Here is a 16161-nt window from a genome sequence, read left to right on the forward strand (position 1 = left end):
TACAGCAAAAATTATTGTTGAGTATTGTTTGAGAAGGTCTTTTTCCTGCCTTAGTTCTGAACCAATTGAGAAAGAGACAAAGGAGCCAGGCAGATGAACATCAAAATAGCAGTTCTTTTTCTGATAGAACTACTGCAGAACATGACTTACTAGCACAACTTAAATGGTTTAGCAACATTGAACCCCCAAATTAGAAAGGCTTACCCACCCAATCTCAGCAGGGCTGGAGAGCAAAGCAAGCATGTACTCTGTACCTAGCAGCATCCCGGAGAGCAATGTGCAGAGAAAGGGGCAGGGCTTTGCCTACACAATTCCTCTTTCCAGACATACCCATCAGATAGGTTATCCTCTGGTGAGGAGGAAGAGGCTGGAGCATTACTCCAAGGAATGCCACTCTAGATGGGAAGCTGAAGCCAGGGAAGGAGACTAGGAAAAGACCTCTCATTGTTGAGAGGCTAGGCTCACACAATGCCCCTGGCAGCATGAATGTTGAAAGCAGCCCCAGTGGCAGAATCTGGGTACTGGACCATTGCAAATAGCTGAAGGCTTTTTTGATGAACTCACCCTGTTACAAAAGCAGGGAAGCATTTTTGTTCAGATGAATGCTGCATTCAAATTTGTAGGAACCCATTTTTTTACTGGTCATATATTTCATTCAGCTATCTTCTGGAGGTCAGCACACTGCTGCATGCCATGTGAGTTGTATGGTGTGGTTATGGAATTAGATGGTTCTGCCCTCAAGAAGCTTACAGCCTGATTCATAGGTGCTGTGTTGTACAGTACAGACAATTCATGTCACAGAAACTCAGAGGAGTTAGAAATCAATAAAAACAGGACAAATCCAAGAAGGTTTTCATGGGGAAAATAAGCCTTGAGCTGGGTTTAGAACAACAGGTGGGAGCTGGTTGGGGAGCCCTAGAGCAAGAGGACACTCAGAAGGCAACAGGATTGTTTCTGCATCTGTGGCTTGGCTTTGCTATCCCTTCATCTGAATGAAGTGGGAAGTAAGATCACAGGGCCTGATGGGGACCAGGCTGTAGGAAGAGCCTTGAAAACAAAGCAGAGGACCAGAGACGGAGGGTTTTTTGTTTTGTTTTTGTTTTTAAGCATTAGAGTATTGTCACTGAAAACTACTTTGGCAGGGGTATATTTAAAGCTTATTCAAGGAAGGAGATAATTTAAGAAACAAAAGTGATCTAAGCCCAAGGAAATGAAATATATTAAAGCTCTTATGGCCCACCTGACTTATAAAATACAGTAACTTTCAGAGATTAGTTAGGGCCTAACTCATTGTGCTCCATTCTTTTACACTGTGTGTATAAATTAGGATTTTTGGTTTGTTGGTTGGTTGGTTGGTTTTAAAGTTCTCAATAAGAGTTTTTGGTTAAAATGTTAACCCTTCAACCTTTTGGAGACAGCTGTGAAAGTTTGACATGATAATCTTCCCTGGTGTTACTGTTAGGATTGAAAAGGATTATATATTAAAGGGGAACAAATTCATGTTAGAAGAAAGGTACCAGGAATCACCACTGAGAATTGATTCCAAGCACCATCATCAAAGACTGCATATTTCACATCCATACTTCAGCAAGCACACAAGGGCCTCTCAAATAGCTGAACTTTCAAATGTTAGACATACCTTGGCATTGACAGATATTAGTATGCTCCCCAAACTACACGGTCTTGTTTTCTTCTATCATAACTCATTTATTGCAGTGACGCACACAGAGCCCAGGACAGCTGTTTGTATTTGCTCTACAGTGGGAAGTGGACCAGAGCCTTATGACTAAGATAGTCACCTACAGATGTTTTAATGTGCCTAACATTATCCAATACTAGCAACCAAGATAGTCTAAATGCCACAGCAGGATCTGATTAGTTTTTTCGAATCACTGCCTTTATTTGCTGTTTGCAAAAAAGCTTAATGGAGTGCTAGAGATCAGATGTCCTGCTGAGCTCTTGGGTAGTTTTCTCTGATTTGTGTTCACAGTGGCAGGAATTAGTGAGAAGATTCCTCCTCCTCCTGAATTAAAGCTATAAAGTAGTAACTATAGTAGCAAGGGATAAAGAGAAGAAAGGAAACCCAAGGGAAAAAAGACTGTCTATTCATACTAAAGAGTTTGTCTTTTATGTACGAAAGAAAAAATGTTTTAATATGAATTCATAAATACTGACCTCACTGTCTCTTTAGTCAGTGTATAGCTTAAGTTCTATTAGGTTTTAGTTGTAACTACATTGCATGAAAGTATTACATCTTTTCATTTTTATCTTATTTAATCAAACTCAGTCTAACCAGAGATAAATTTACTGCCCATACTAGTCTTGATTTTCTTACTCCTCAATGGTTGATAACATTTTACTCATGAAATTTCAAAAAGAAGTACCACCACACCACCAAAAGAGAAAAAAGATACATCCTAATTTTCCTCACATCTGTAATGTTCATATGCTGACCCAAAACATAAAATTTGAATTCTGTATAGTTAACATTAAAATTTGTAGCAAACTATAATATATAGATACTTAATCTTGATCTTTAATGGGTTTATGAAATTAAGCCATGGGCTTAACTATTGCCAAAACATTACTGTAACTCGGGTGGAGAAGAATAGTTCTTACTTTAGAAATTCATTTGACATTCAGGCCTAATAATTACATTTAGCTCAAAAAACATTTTCACAGAGTCTTAAATTCTCTAACATTTTTGGAATGACATACTTTCATAAACTATTAAGGTTTTTTGAGGAAAAAATATAGGCAAACGGTGATCTACAATATCATGCCTTATATTTAATTTTCAGGAAACAATTTTAAGCTTTTAGTAGGCAGAGGGATTGTTTTGGTGACATAACTGAAAAATTTTAACCATATAAGAGTAGATCTTCCTCTTACTGTGTAAAGATTTCATTTACATTTGAGTGGGCACAAAAACAACATGGCCAGGAAACCCAGCCAATACTATTTTGTCCCAAGTATTCAGAAATTATCTTAATTATGAATAGCCTCTGTATTTGTGTGTGAATCAGATTTTTGGGGGTGCTTTAACCAAATTTATGTCTTTAAGAGTTCATGATTATATAACGGAAAAGCGTAGGCCCTGTGGAAGGCAGCCTATAACAAAATTGTTTTTTAAGAGCAGCCTTTTGCCTTTACTCTTTTAATTTGCACCTGAATGGAAAGGGGATGCTTGCTTAGGGGTGTGGGGCGCTACATCACGTAAATAGTGGGATAGCTCTAGATTCCCCTTTCTTTATAAGAGGAATATTCTCACAACACCTGATGGTCTTAAATTTTTTATTAGATTTTTATAATCAGAGGCCCCGCAAGACATAACTTAACATTGCCCTCAAAAACAATGGTCCATGGCTTAATGAATACTGTAGTCTGGAACTTTGAAATAAATCAGGGATGGCAAGCTTCCTTACTGAAGGAGCTGATTTTTGTGTACTTTATGTCCTTCAAAACTAAAGTTAATTTGTTCCTGAATTGAAATTTGAGTATTACATGTTACAAATTTTAGGAAATACAAATACTTTTAAGAGGTGTAATATCATGTTATGTATTAAAACATAATGAAAGAGTTTATTTAATTACATAATTAACTAGTACCCATAATAAGAGAATTTTACACTGCTATTTGACATACATAAACTGGGCTATTCTGGTGATCTTAGGTTGAAGTTACTTTCATCTAAATGTACAGTTTAGGTGACTCATTTGGCACAAGGGTGGATCAAACTTGTTTTACTACAGTGTACTTACTCTCAGTGAACTTTTTGAAATCAGTTCTGTAAACTCTTAAACCCTTTTTTTTTTTGCAATCTTATTTTCATCCCTTTTTTTATTTTATTGTTTTGCAACAAATTAACCAATACTTAACAGATATTTTACATTTCCCACTATTGCCAGGGAAATGGCTTTACTCTTAACCTTCTGTCTCATTTCACCAGCCATACATTTATTAAAGGAAAGGATTGTTGCAGTAGTTAATTACTACTTTGACACACCTAATTTTCTTAATTTTTCTCAAAAACAAAAAGCTAATAGACTAGATTATAGCCTCAACTTTTTGGACTGAAATGTGCAGCTTTTACCACTTGAAAATATAATTGCTTTCTTTGTTTCATGCATTTAAAAACAGGGAGGAAAAGCTGAAGTCTGCCCAAGCCAGGTGTTTCTTGTTGGCAGCCTGCTCCCTAATGACTGCTCTCAAAGAGCAGCTGCCTACTAGTCGGCTTTGTATGGCCTATTGTTGCTGCACACCCCGCGTTAATACACATGCTGCCCGGGGCAGACCCAGAGAATGACATCAACTTGCTTATCTTAGAAACCTGCGAACCTGAGGCAGGGTGCTGCGGTTGGCTTGCATCTGCCTGGCCAACTAATTGTGAGCTTTCTGGCCTATGATTGGCTGTTATTCCACCCGGTAATAGGTTAAGCAAAGACATTGCCATTCCATCTGTTCCACCATTCATTGTTCTTCTTGCCCGCCTGGAAGTCTGCAGCTAAAATTGTGTTAAGGAGTTACTGCTGAAGCTGCTACAGAAACCAATGTCTTTGTATTTTCCTGCAAACGTGAGTATCTGTGCAACTTAATGCCTTGGGAGTTAAAGTTTGCTAGATACCAGTTTTAATTTGAACTCTGTAAAGAATAGAAAGCACCTCCAATGAAAACCTACAAATTATTACATAGTGCCAAAATGCCAGGAAATTAAATTCTTTCTGTAAAATATGTCTGTGAAGCAGATTTTCTACATTTTTATATTTTGGAGTTGTATCAGTAATTACAACTTCATGAACATGTGTAAGGCGTTTAGATGGCATGTAATCATTTGTTACTTAAAGATACAATGTTTTGATATTTTGATAAACAGTGAATTTAGGTTTTATCTACTTGTCACATTCTTAATGTTTCTTAAGCTGCCACTGCCAGACCTAGACGCTATAAAATGATAGATTTGATTTTTCCATTGTCTTAAAAACCTGGCATGGGGAAATGGATTGATACTGGTAGATGTTTCAAACAGCTTGTTTAAATATAATGATTAAGCATTCAGTTGCTTTGTTAGCAGTTTTGATATTCACATATAGCTTCTGATTTCTTTGCTCCCACCTTTTTTTTTTTTTTACCTTCCATTAGTTTCAGATGTTAGATTTTAGATGTCATCTCAAGAACTATTGCTTTCAAGAGTTCTGTAACGGGGAAGAGAGGAGGAAACAAAGACTTTCATCTATCAGTTGGGAGGGAAAGAAAGAGCATAAAGGGTTAAAAAAAGGTTTTCATTTCTACCACATGCCCTATTGTGTGAACACACGCACAAGTCTATTGAAAGTTTTCAGAAGATGGGCAGGCCACCAGTTGCTGGTCTCCTGCAGTTCCAGTAGACATCTGTTGCCCTAGAGCATTAACCAGTCTGTTCAAAGGGACATCCTTCCTTTGTTAGGCAGAGGGATGCAGACAACAGCACTCACTGAAATACAATGGTAATTAAATACACAGAGACTACAGCAGTAGGTATTTATTACATATTCATTATTTTATTTTCATTGTTCTCATGGTATTACCACTTAGGTAATAATGAGAACCCACTTTATGGCATTGTAACTTTGCAGTAGGGACAAATACATTGATTAATAAGTTCATGGTATAATATTCCTGATTAATATGAGACTCTTTAGAATATAAAAAAAAAATTACTGGATTTGAGATGGATTATCTAAGTCATCTAATGAGAACTTTAAGAAAATATCACTATATGGGGGCATTTGTGTGTATGCAACAAATTTCTAGTAAATAGTGTATTATAAACATGCCTTCAGCTAATAAAGTTTTTGTTTGGCAATTAAAAGTTAGCTATACTTCATCATCAGGTACAAAATAAGCATAAAAATTTGGTTCTTTTTTCAATAAATAGTATTTGACTTTTAATTTATTAGGTCTTTTGCAAGAAGAATTGTTTTAATTTCCAGTACAATATCAGAGAGCAATCTGTAGCTTTACTAAGTGTAGAAATCTGTTTTCAGACCATTATATTTTTGCCCAGTACCTTCTGTGTTCATGAAGATAGTATGTAAAAGCCAATTATAATGGATCCCTGATAAAAGCCATATTTCTTGGAGTTTTTTGATAACTACAGGAATATAAACACTAATCTACTTTGTGTGTGAAATTTTGCCTATGCTGCTGCTTCATACAATAAGGAAAATTATCCTAATTAGTTAATAGTTGATTAAAGATGATTTATATATGTTTGCATTTGAGTAAATGCAAAACTTAAAGGTCTAATAAATGGTTTAGAAATTAAGGGGAAAACTATTTTTTACGTTACATGTAATAATAAATTTTGTGATATTGTAGTCTTTGCTACCTTTTCTTTTTCAAAATTATTGATCATTTTTAAGGCATTGAATAAAATAAAGATAATATACTGTCCTTTGTCTTAAAAATTCTTATAATTCCTTGTTTTATATATTGCATGAACAAGTATTGCAGACTATGAAAATATTTTTATCAGTTTTTAAATCTTAAGACTAGTATTTTTTATTGAATGATTTCAAGATATGGCCAAAATTCTTTAAGTTCCATATTAATTTTGTACTAATTGCAAGTGGGTGAAGAAACATTTTAGAGATTCAAGTTTTAAAAACCAAATCTTTATAATTTGGGTCAATATAAATAAGGTTATTTCCCAATTTGTATCATGAAGTGGAGAAAATATATGTAGTTTATAGGCTTGATAATTGAACTCATTAGCCTTTTATTTGTACTACTAAGAGTAGAAACTAAAAATTACTTAACTGCTTGTTTAGTACGAGATACAAAACATTCGAAAACTTTTTTTGAGGTAACCAGTGAAATCTGGAAGTGAGGAGAAGCCTGGCAGTGTGAAAAAAGTTCAACCTGGATGTTTTAAAAGAAAAATTATTTTGCCTAACAAAATTAGATGTTAGTTTTTTAAAAAATGGGATAGAATAAGCTTACATTTATGCTTAGTATTAAAAATCATGTTAACCCAATTACTGTAAACTTTATTTAGTGTATATAAATTATGTGAGCTATATGTGGTTTTCTCTAAATACATTCTTATACAAATTGAGTTTTATCTGGTTTAATATTATAAAATCACAATCCTAATTTTTTCTACTTATTTTATCATTTTAGCCATATAATAAAATTATATAGGAAAGCAGATTTGTACAGTACCATCAACACTTTTTTATATTAGCTGAAAGTGATAAGGAAAGATTTAAATACTTTTTTAGGGTGGATAATTTTCAGTTTAAAGACTACAGTATTGGTGGTGTTTCTTTGAAAAAATGTGAAAATTAGGAATAATTTAACTTACTCTTTAAACACAACACTATATTCTAATGTGTTCCACTATTTTTCATTAATATTCATCTTTTTTGAAATAGTCCAAAAGAAACACACTGCAAGCTCAATATTAAAATAGTATTTCCTAGTTCAGTTCAGGAATTTGGTCAGTGAGTCATCATCTTGAAGAATTATCTCACAACAGCACTTAATGCAGAACCCAAACTTTTCAGGGGAGATCAAAAATGTTGCCCGTTAAATACACTTCCTGCAGTAAGCAGATTGTGGGGTTTACAGAACAATGATGTCGGAGCTTCCAGATTGGTTTGGCAGCTGCATTGTTCTCAGAGGGTAAACCAGACGCACTTAAGTCCCAGTCTTTTTTATAGGCTTTTGTTCATACCAAATTATTCTTTCACTGTGCTAGCATTCATGATGGCATGTTAAAAGAGTGCAGCTTAGCAACCACCTTCTGGTTGCCAGGCAGCCCGCTTCCAATAGGTTTTCCTTGTTTAAGATACTTTTGGTGGGAGCTCTAGGAAGGCTACAGTGCAGATTTTTCTTTTAACTGTATCCCTTTATTAGGATGCTCTTGTGATTTGTTTCTTGCGTTATGGTGACAGAATATTACAGTAGTTAATACATCACTGAGTGTAAAGATTTGCTTTCAAACTCTCTTACTTTAATTCTAAATAATTAGGCTTCTGCATATCCATATTAATAGAAAAAATTGAAGTCGATACAGTTTCACAATGGGGCAGATGTATATAGAGCTCTCCTAAGGAATATTTCTTTGTCAGTTGTGCAGTCAGGAGCAAAGGGAGTTTGATTTTTTTTTAAATTAATGAATGCTGTGTTAGTAGAACAATGAATGATATCAAAGTTATCTGTCTTAAGTGATAAAACCTGAAGAAATACCTGTAGAAGTATGTAGGAATTCTACACTGAAGGAATTTTAAGTGTATTGTTATCAAATAGAATATTCCATGTTCTCTTCTCTAGTATTTACTATAGTTGATAAAATTTATTTCATAATGTAGAAGTACTTCCTTCTAATAAGTTCACTAAGTATGTATTCAAATGTGTGACTTCTTAAACAAATCACTTAGCATTTTCTCAACATTCATATAATAGCTCCTCTCTAGTGTAAATAAGATGTTGAAGAAGCTTTAGAATAAAATGTTTTTCCAATTTTCCTTTTTAGGTTACTTAAATAGGTGTTTTATACAGTTTCAAAATTCAGCTACCCCTGGTTTACTAATGTTATGCATGGATAGAATACTGGAATTGCCTTAATAACTAAACTACTAATGTGAATATAGGCCTTACAATGAAGTACAAGGGAAAATTATTTTGTTTTGCTAAACTGTTCCTGGTAGACAGATAACAGTTATTCCCAATAGACTTCAAGAAAAACAGTGAAACAGCAAAGCATTGTAAATAGTTAAAGCATTTCTGTAGGGGGAAGGTTGGAAAAAAGATGACTTTTTAGCCATACAGATGATAGTTAACTGTGTATCTGATAGAATATAGAGATAGTTTCTGCTATAACGTTCAAAAAATTAAGATAACATTATTCAGTATACTTAATTATTTGCTGCTAATTTTATGTGAACGATTTCATTTCTCTGCATTCTATAAATGTGCATAGAATAAAAGAGCTTTTTGCCCCTGGAGTGAAATAGACTGTAGTGTCACTGGCACTTAATAAGGGTAGCTTAACATTAAAAATTGTATTCTACTACTGTGTTCAATATTCACAAAAAAAGATTATTAGGGTAAAACTATTTCTCTCTCAAATGGAATGTAATTCACTGTGTAAGTATTAATTCCTTATTGGCTGTTGTAGAACTGTGCTCTTTCATCACAGTACCAAAATTATTTTTGAAACATCTTTAGATTGTTGTTAAGCTTGATCCAAATTAATAATTTTTCAGTTACAGTAAATTCATGTTTTCCTTCCTTTCTACATGACTTTCTTTTTAAAAGAATGCTTTACAAATTTTATGAGTTCTTTTAGAGAAAAGGCACATATCCTGTCATAGCATATCTGAAATGTATTTTTTGATAATATTCTATATGTGACTCAAGAAATATAGGTCACTCTAACAAAAAATCTCTTCATCAAGGTTGAGAAGCACCCTGATATAGTGGGAAAAGCAAGGGTTTTGGAGTCAGACAAAACTGGGTGAAAAATCTAGTTCTACTAGTTATTTACTTTTTCACCTTGAAGGGGTGGCCTTTCTAATTTCCAACTTCATCTGAAAAACAGGGCCGATACTTACTTGGCAAAAGTCTTATGAAGGATGAGACAATGTACACAAAGCACAAAGGTATTCAGTGGTTTGGTAATTCTCTTGTGACCTCTTTGTTGAAACAGTAAATATGAAATTCTAAATATTTTACATTTTTCTCTAGGAATGTGGGGTGCTTTGCATCCAGGATTACAGAAAAAACAGCCAAGTGGAGCCAAGTACACTTAATAGCTTCATGGGCTTGAAGGGTCATCTGGGGCACGACCGAGGCCACCTTTCTGTGGAGAGCACTGACCCACATTTCAGTACATCTGCACCTTGGTCAATGATAGAAAAGCCAGCAATGGATAAAGTTAATTCCGAGAAGGACGAAAAAGAGGTGTCTGAAGACAATGTGAGCTGCAGTGATTCTGAAGAAAGCCCGAATTCTGATAATGAGTCAGAACAATTGGGCAGCTTTTCAGTAGAGCCATGCTTATTAACCAAGACTCACAGACAACTGTGTAGGTCTCCCTGTTTAGAGCCTCACATACTCAAACACAGTGAAAGTTTGCAAGACTTTAAACCTGAAGAGTCCCAGGCTACATCCACGGAAGTGAAGAAACCGCCTGATGTTGTACGAGAATACCAAACAAAACTGGAGTTTGCACTTAAGTTAGGTTATTCTGAAGAACAGATTCAGCTTGTGCTAAACAAACTTGGTACTGATGCTTTAATCAATGATATTTTGGGAGAACTTGTCAAACTTGGAAATAAAAGTGAGACTGAACAAACAGTTAGTACAATTAATGGTATAATGCGGGAAACATCTTCTCTGGAATCTCAGCGATCTGAATCTCCAATGCAAGAGACTGTAACAGATGATGGGGAAAATATGAGACCAATAGTTATTGATGGCAGCAATGTGGCAATGAGGTAAGTGGAGAAATTTTCACTATTATTAAACAGCCTTTAAAAGGTATTTCTAATTTGTGATTATTTCTCTACTAACAGTCATTAAAGTCAAGATTACTCTGCGTTGCAAGATTAGTTTACATAATTTTCATTGTGTCTCTTAGTTTTGTGTGTCTACTCGGGTGCTCATCCATTGTCACTCCATTCATCTTTAAATAGAGACCATTATGTACATACTACATCATCTTTACTCATTCATCTAACTATGGACACTTAAGTTGCTTCCATATCTGTGTAAATAGTGCTGAATAAACAGGCGCATATACCTTTACAAATCAGTGTTTTTGTTTTCATCAGGTAAGTACACAGAAGTGGAATTATTGGGTCATATGGTATTTCTATTTTTAATTTTTTGAGGGACCTACATACTCTTCCATAGTGAGTATGGAAGAGAGTGGCTTCCAATTTATTTCCCATGACAGTGCACAAGGGTTCTCTTTTCTCTACATGCTAACACTTGTTATTTATTGTCTTCTTGATATTTGCTATTCTGACTGGTGTGAGGTGATATATCATTATGGTTTTGATTTGCATTTCCCTGATGATTAGTGATGTGAGTATCTTTTCATGTGTCTATTGGCTATCTGTATGTCTCCTTTGGAAAAGTGTCTATTCAGGTCCTCTGCCCATTTTTTAATTGGATTGTTTGTGGTATTGGTGTTAAGATATATGAGTTATTTATGTATTTTGGATATTAACCCCTTCTTGGAAATCTCATTTGCAAATATATTCTCTAATTCAGCAGGTTGCCTTTTTGTTTTTCTGATGGTTTCCTTCACTGTGCAGAGCATTTAGTTTGGTGTAGTCCCACTTGTCTATTTTTCTTTTTGCTTCTTTTTGCCTGGGGAGGCAGATAGAAAAAATTTCTGATGCTGATGTCCAAGAGTTAAATGCCCATATTTTCTTTTAGGAGCTGTATGGTTTCAGGTCTTCTAGATCTTTAACCCATCTCAAGTTTATTTTTGTTTATGGTCAGTGGTCCAGTTTCATTCTTTTGCATGTAGATACTCACGTTTTTCCAATACCATTTATCGAAATGACTTTTTTTTTCCCTATTGTATAGTCTTGCATTCTTTGTCATTAATTGGACTATTTCTTTGATCTATGTGTCAGTGTGCCAGTACCAAATTAGTTTTGTGGTTAGTTTGAAATCAGGGAGCAAGATACCTTCAGCTTTCTTCTTTCTCAAGACTGTTTTGGCTATATGGGATCTTTTGTGGTTCCATACAAATTTTAGGATTTTATTTGCTCTAGTTCTGTGAAAAATGCCATATCTTGATATTTTGAAGGGAATTGCTTTGAATCTATAGACTATTTTGGGTAGTATGGACATTTGAACAATATCTTCTCTTCCAATCCATAGCACAGTATATCTTTGTGTCATTTTCAGTTTCTTTCATCAGTGTCTTACAGTTTTCAGAGCATAGGTTTTCAACTCCTGGTTAAATTATTTTTTGAGGCAATTGTAGATGGGATTGTTTTTTCAATTTCTCTTTCTACTAGTTCATTATTAGTATACAGAAATAGGAATTTCTATATACTAACAGATTTCTACAATTTTACTGAATTCATTTATTACTTCTAATCATTTTTTTAATAGAATCTTTAGGGTTTTCTCTATATAACCATATACACTCTGTATTCTATATATAACTCATGTCATTTGCAAATAGTGACAATTTTATTTCATCCTTAACAATTTGGATGACTTTTGTTTCTATTTCTTGTCAGATTGCTATGGCTAGGATTTCCAATACTATGTTAAATAAAAGTGTTGAGAGTGGGCATCTTGTCTTTTTCCTGATCTTAGAGGAGAGCTTTCAGCTTTTCACCTTCAAGTATTATATTCGCTGTGGGTTTGTCATATATGGCCTATATTATGTTGAGGTATGTTCAATCTGTACCCACTTTGTTGAGAGTTTTTATCATAAATGGATGTTGAATTTTGTCCAGTGCTTTTTGAGCATCTTTTGAGATGATCATATGGTTTTTATCCTTCCTTTTGTTCAAGTGGTGCATCACATTGATTGGTTTGTGGATATTGAACCATCCTTGCATACCTGGAGTAAACCCCAGTTGCTCATGGTGAATGATCCTTTTGAAGTATTTTTTAATTCTGTTTGCTAATATTTTGCTGAGTATTTTTGCATCTATGTTCATCTAGGATAGTGGTCTGGAATTTTCTTTTTTTAGTGTCTTTGCTCTTAGTAACTGGGTGATGCTGACCTCAAAATGAATTTGGAAGCATCTCTTTCTCTTCTATTTTTTGGAATAGTTTGAGAAGGATAGTATTAGCTCTTCTTTAAATGTTTGGTAGAATTCACCTGTGAAGCCATCTTTTCCTGGAGTTTTATTTGTTGGAATTTTCTTTTTATTACCAATTCATTTTCATTACTGATAATCAGCCTGTTCCAGTTTTCTATTTCTTCTGGGTTCATTCTTGGAAGATTGTTTCTAAGAATTTATCCATTCTGATAGGTTGTCCTGTTTATTGGTATATAATTTTCCTAGTAAACTCTCATAATCCCTTGTGTTTCTGTGCCATTGTTTGTAACTTCTCTTTTGATTTTATTTATTTGAGTCCTCTCTTTTTATTTCTTGATGAATCTGGCTAAAGGTTTATCAATTTTCTTTATCTTTCCAAAGAACCATTTATTTGTCTACAGGTATTTTTTTAAATTCCCTTTTGATTTCTTCATTGACCCATTGGTTGTTTAGTAACATGTCATTTAGCTTTCACATGTTTGTGTTTTTTCCAGTAATTTTCTTATAATTGATTTCTAGTTTCATACTTTTGCAGTCAGAAAAGGTGCCTAGTATAATTTCCATCTTCTTAAATTTATAGAGACTTGTTTTGTGTGATCTGATGTGATCTATCCTGAAGAATGTTCCATGTGCACTTGAAAAGAATGTGTATTCTGCTGTCTTGGGATGACATGTTCTGTATGTATCTGTTAAGTCCATCTGGTCCATGTGTAGCTCAAAGCCATTATTTTCTTAATTGATTGTCTATCTGGATGATCTATTCGTTGATGTAAGTGAATGTCAAAGTGCCCACCTATTATTATTCTATTACTGTCAATTTCTCCCTTTATGTCTGCTAATATTTGCTTTGTTTACTTAGGTGCTCCTGTGTTGGGTGCTTAATGTTTACAAGTCTTATATCTTCATGCTCTGTTAATCCCTTTATCATTGTGTAATGCCCTTCTTTGTCTCTTCTTAGAGTCTTTGTTTTAAAGTCTATTTTGTCTAAGTACTGGTACCCCAGCTTTTTTATTTCCATTTGCATGGAATATCTTTTACCATCCTTTCACTTTCAGTGTGTTTCTAGGCCTGAAGTGAGTGTCTTGTAGGCAGCATATAGATGGGTCTCCTTTTTTGTTTTTGTTTTGTTTTTTGTTGTTTTAACTCATAGTTAATAGCAGCAATACAGCAAAGGATGCAAATTCACATCAGCCAAGGTGGGAGACACATAGGCCAAGTCCAGGAAAGTCTCAACCAGAGACTATACAACTGTCATCTCCCAAGGGTGTGGTGAGGAGTTTTTTCCCAGTATCAGTGGTGGGACACCACCATGGAGTGCCATCAACTGGGGATGCATGCCCAAGCCTTGGTGGTGTTTCTACTGGGGGCTCCATGGTCAGGAGCTAGATGGGTCTTGTTTCTCTATCTGTTAAGTCCCCCTATATCTTCTGAGTGGCACATTTAGACCATTTACATTTAGCATAATTATTGGTAGATATGTACTTACTGCCAATTTGTTAATTGTTTTCTGGTTGTTTTGTAGTTTTTCTCTGATTCTGTCTTCTCCTGCTCTCTTCCCTTGTGAGTGATGACTTTCTTTAGTGTTATGCTTGGGTTCCTCTGTCTTTATTTTTTGTGTATTATGATAGGCTCTTGGTAGTGGTCACCATGAGGTTCATGCATGACATCTTAGGTGTATAGCAGTCTCTATTAAGTTGATGGTCAGTTAAGTTCAAATGCATTCTAACAGCACTACATTTTTTTACTCCTCTACCTCCACATTTTATGTATATGATGTCATTTTATACATTTTTTTGGGTGAGTCCCTTATCTAATTTTTTAGATAAAATTGATTTTATACTTTTGCTTTTAACCTTCATACTAATTTTTAAGTGATGTACTACCTTTACTATGTTTGCTTTTTCCAGTGACATTTTTTCATTTCATAATTTTCTTACTTCTAGTTATGGCCTTTTCTTTTCCTCTCAAGGAAGTCTCTCTACCATTTCTTATAGGGTCTGGTTAGTAGTTATGAATTCCTTTAAATTTGTTTCTCTCTCCTTCAATTTGGAATGATAACCTTACCATTTATAATATTCTTGGGTATAGTGTTTTTTCCTTTCAGCACTTTGACTATATCATGCCATTCCCTCCTGGCCTGCAAAGTTTCTGCTATAAAAATCAACTGATAACCTTGTGGAGTTTCCCTTGTATATAACTAGCTGCATTCTCATGCTGCTTTTAAGATCCTCTATCTTTTATTTTTGACATTTTAATTATTATGTGTCTTAGTGTGGACTTCCTTGGGTTCAGCTTGTTTGGAGTGCTCTGTGATTCTCAGACCTGGATGTCTGTTGCCTTTCAGCAATTATTTCTTCCAAGTTTTCCACCCCTTTCTCTCTATTCCTTCTGGGACCCCTGTAGTGTGAATGTTACTACACTTGATATTGTCCCTGAGGTTCCTTAACCTGTGCTCATTTTTCAAAACTCTTTTTTACTTTTTGCTGTTCAGCTTGGGTACTTTCCCTTTACCTTGTCTTCCAGATCACTAATCCATTCTTCTGCATCTTTTAACCTGCTGTTAGTTCCCTCTAGTGTATTTTTCATTTCATTTATTATATTCTTCAATTCTGCTTGGTGCTTTTTGTTTTCTCTCTTTGTTGAATGCTCACTAAGTTCATCCACTTCTCTCAAGTTTGGTGAGTATCTTTATAAACATTATTTTGAACTCTTTATCAAGCAGATTGCTTCCATTTCATTTAGTTCTTTTTCTGGAGTTTGGTCTTGTTCCTTAATGTGGAACATTTTATCTGTCTCCTCATTTTGTTTGACTTTCTGCTGTCTCTCTGAAATGGGTAAAACAGCTACCTCTTGCAGCCTCAAAGGAGTGGACTTCTAAGAACGTCCCATGTATAGATTGTGTATGCCTTGTGGCTTTGGCGGGCTGGCTAGAGCCATGGTGGGCACAGGCTGGGGTTCCCTGAGCACTGTGCACTGGGGCAGGATGGGGGAGTCCTGAGGCTCTGCATACAGGGAGTGCTTTTGTGGGCTGCTGGAGCTGAAGCGAGCAAGGCCAGGTGGCCCCAGGGTGATCTGTGCTGGGGCGGTCCTCTCGTGTCAGTGATAGCTGACTCAGGTGTGAGCTGGGGATCCCAGGGTGCTGCAAGGTATGGCTGCCCTGACAGACCCACAGGAACTACAGCAGGCATGGGCTTGGGGACCCTGGGATGCTTTGTGTAGGGGGCAGCCTAGCAGGAGGACTGGAGGCAAAGCAGGTGCAGGCAGGGAGTCCTGGGGCCTCCATGCAGGGGGTGATTTCACAGGAGGCCAAGCGGCCACCAGCCAGGGATGTTCCATTTGTTTGCTGCACTAGTGCCACCTCATTGGGATTTC

General features: G+C 35.5%; 1 protein-coding gene across 2 annotated transcripts in view; it reads left to right on the forward strand.

Moving 5' to 3' along the window:
• The window catches only part of ZC3H12C (zinc finger CCCH-type containing 12C), a 68413-nt gene that overhangs the window by 24268 nt on the left and 27984 nt on the right, over window positions 1-16161 (forward strand). For both annotated transcript variants that reach the window (XM_036895680.2, XM_036895681.2), the window contains exon 2: window positions 9734-10485. In XM_036895680.2, the coding sequence (XP_036751575.2) occupies window positions 9734-10485 (752 nt within the window). The remainder of the gene's footprint in view (window positions 1-9733; window positions 10486-16161) is intronic.

Source organism: Manis pentadactyla, chromosome 13 (genome assembly GCF_030020395.1).
Source record: "Manis pentadactyla isolate mManPen7 chromosome 13, mManPen7.hap1, whole genome shotgun sequence".
Classification (NCBI taxonomy): Eukaryota; Metazoa; Chordata; class Mammalia; order Pholidota; family Manidae; genus Manis; species Manis pentadactyla.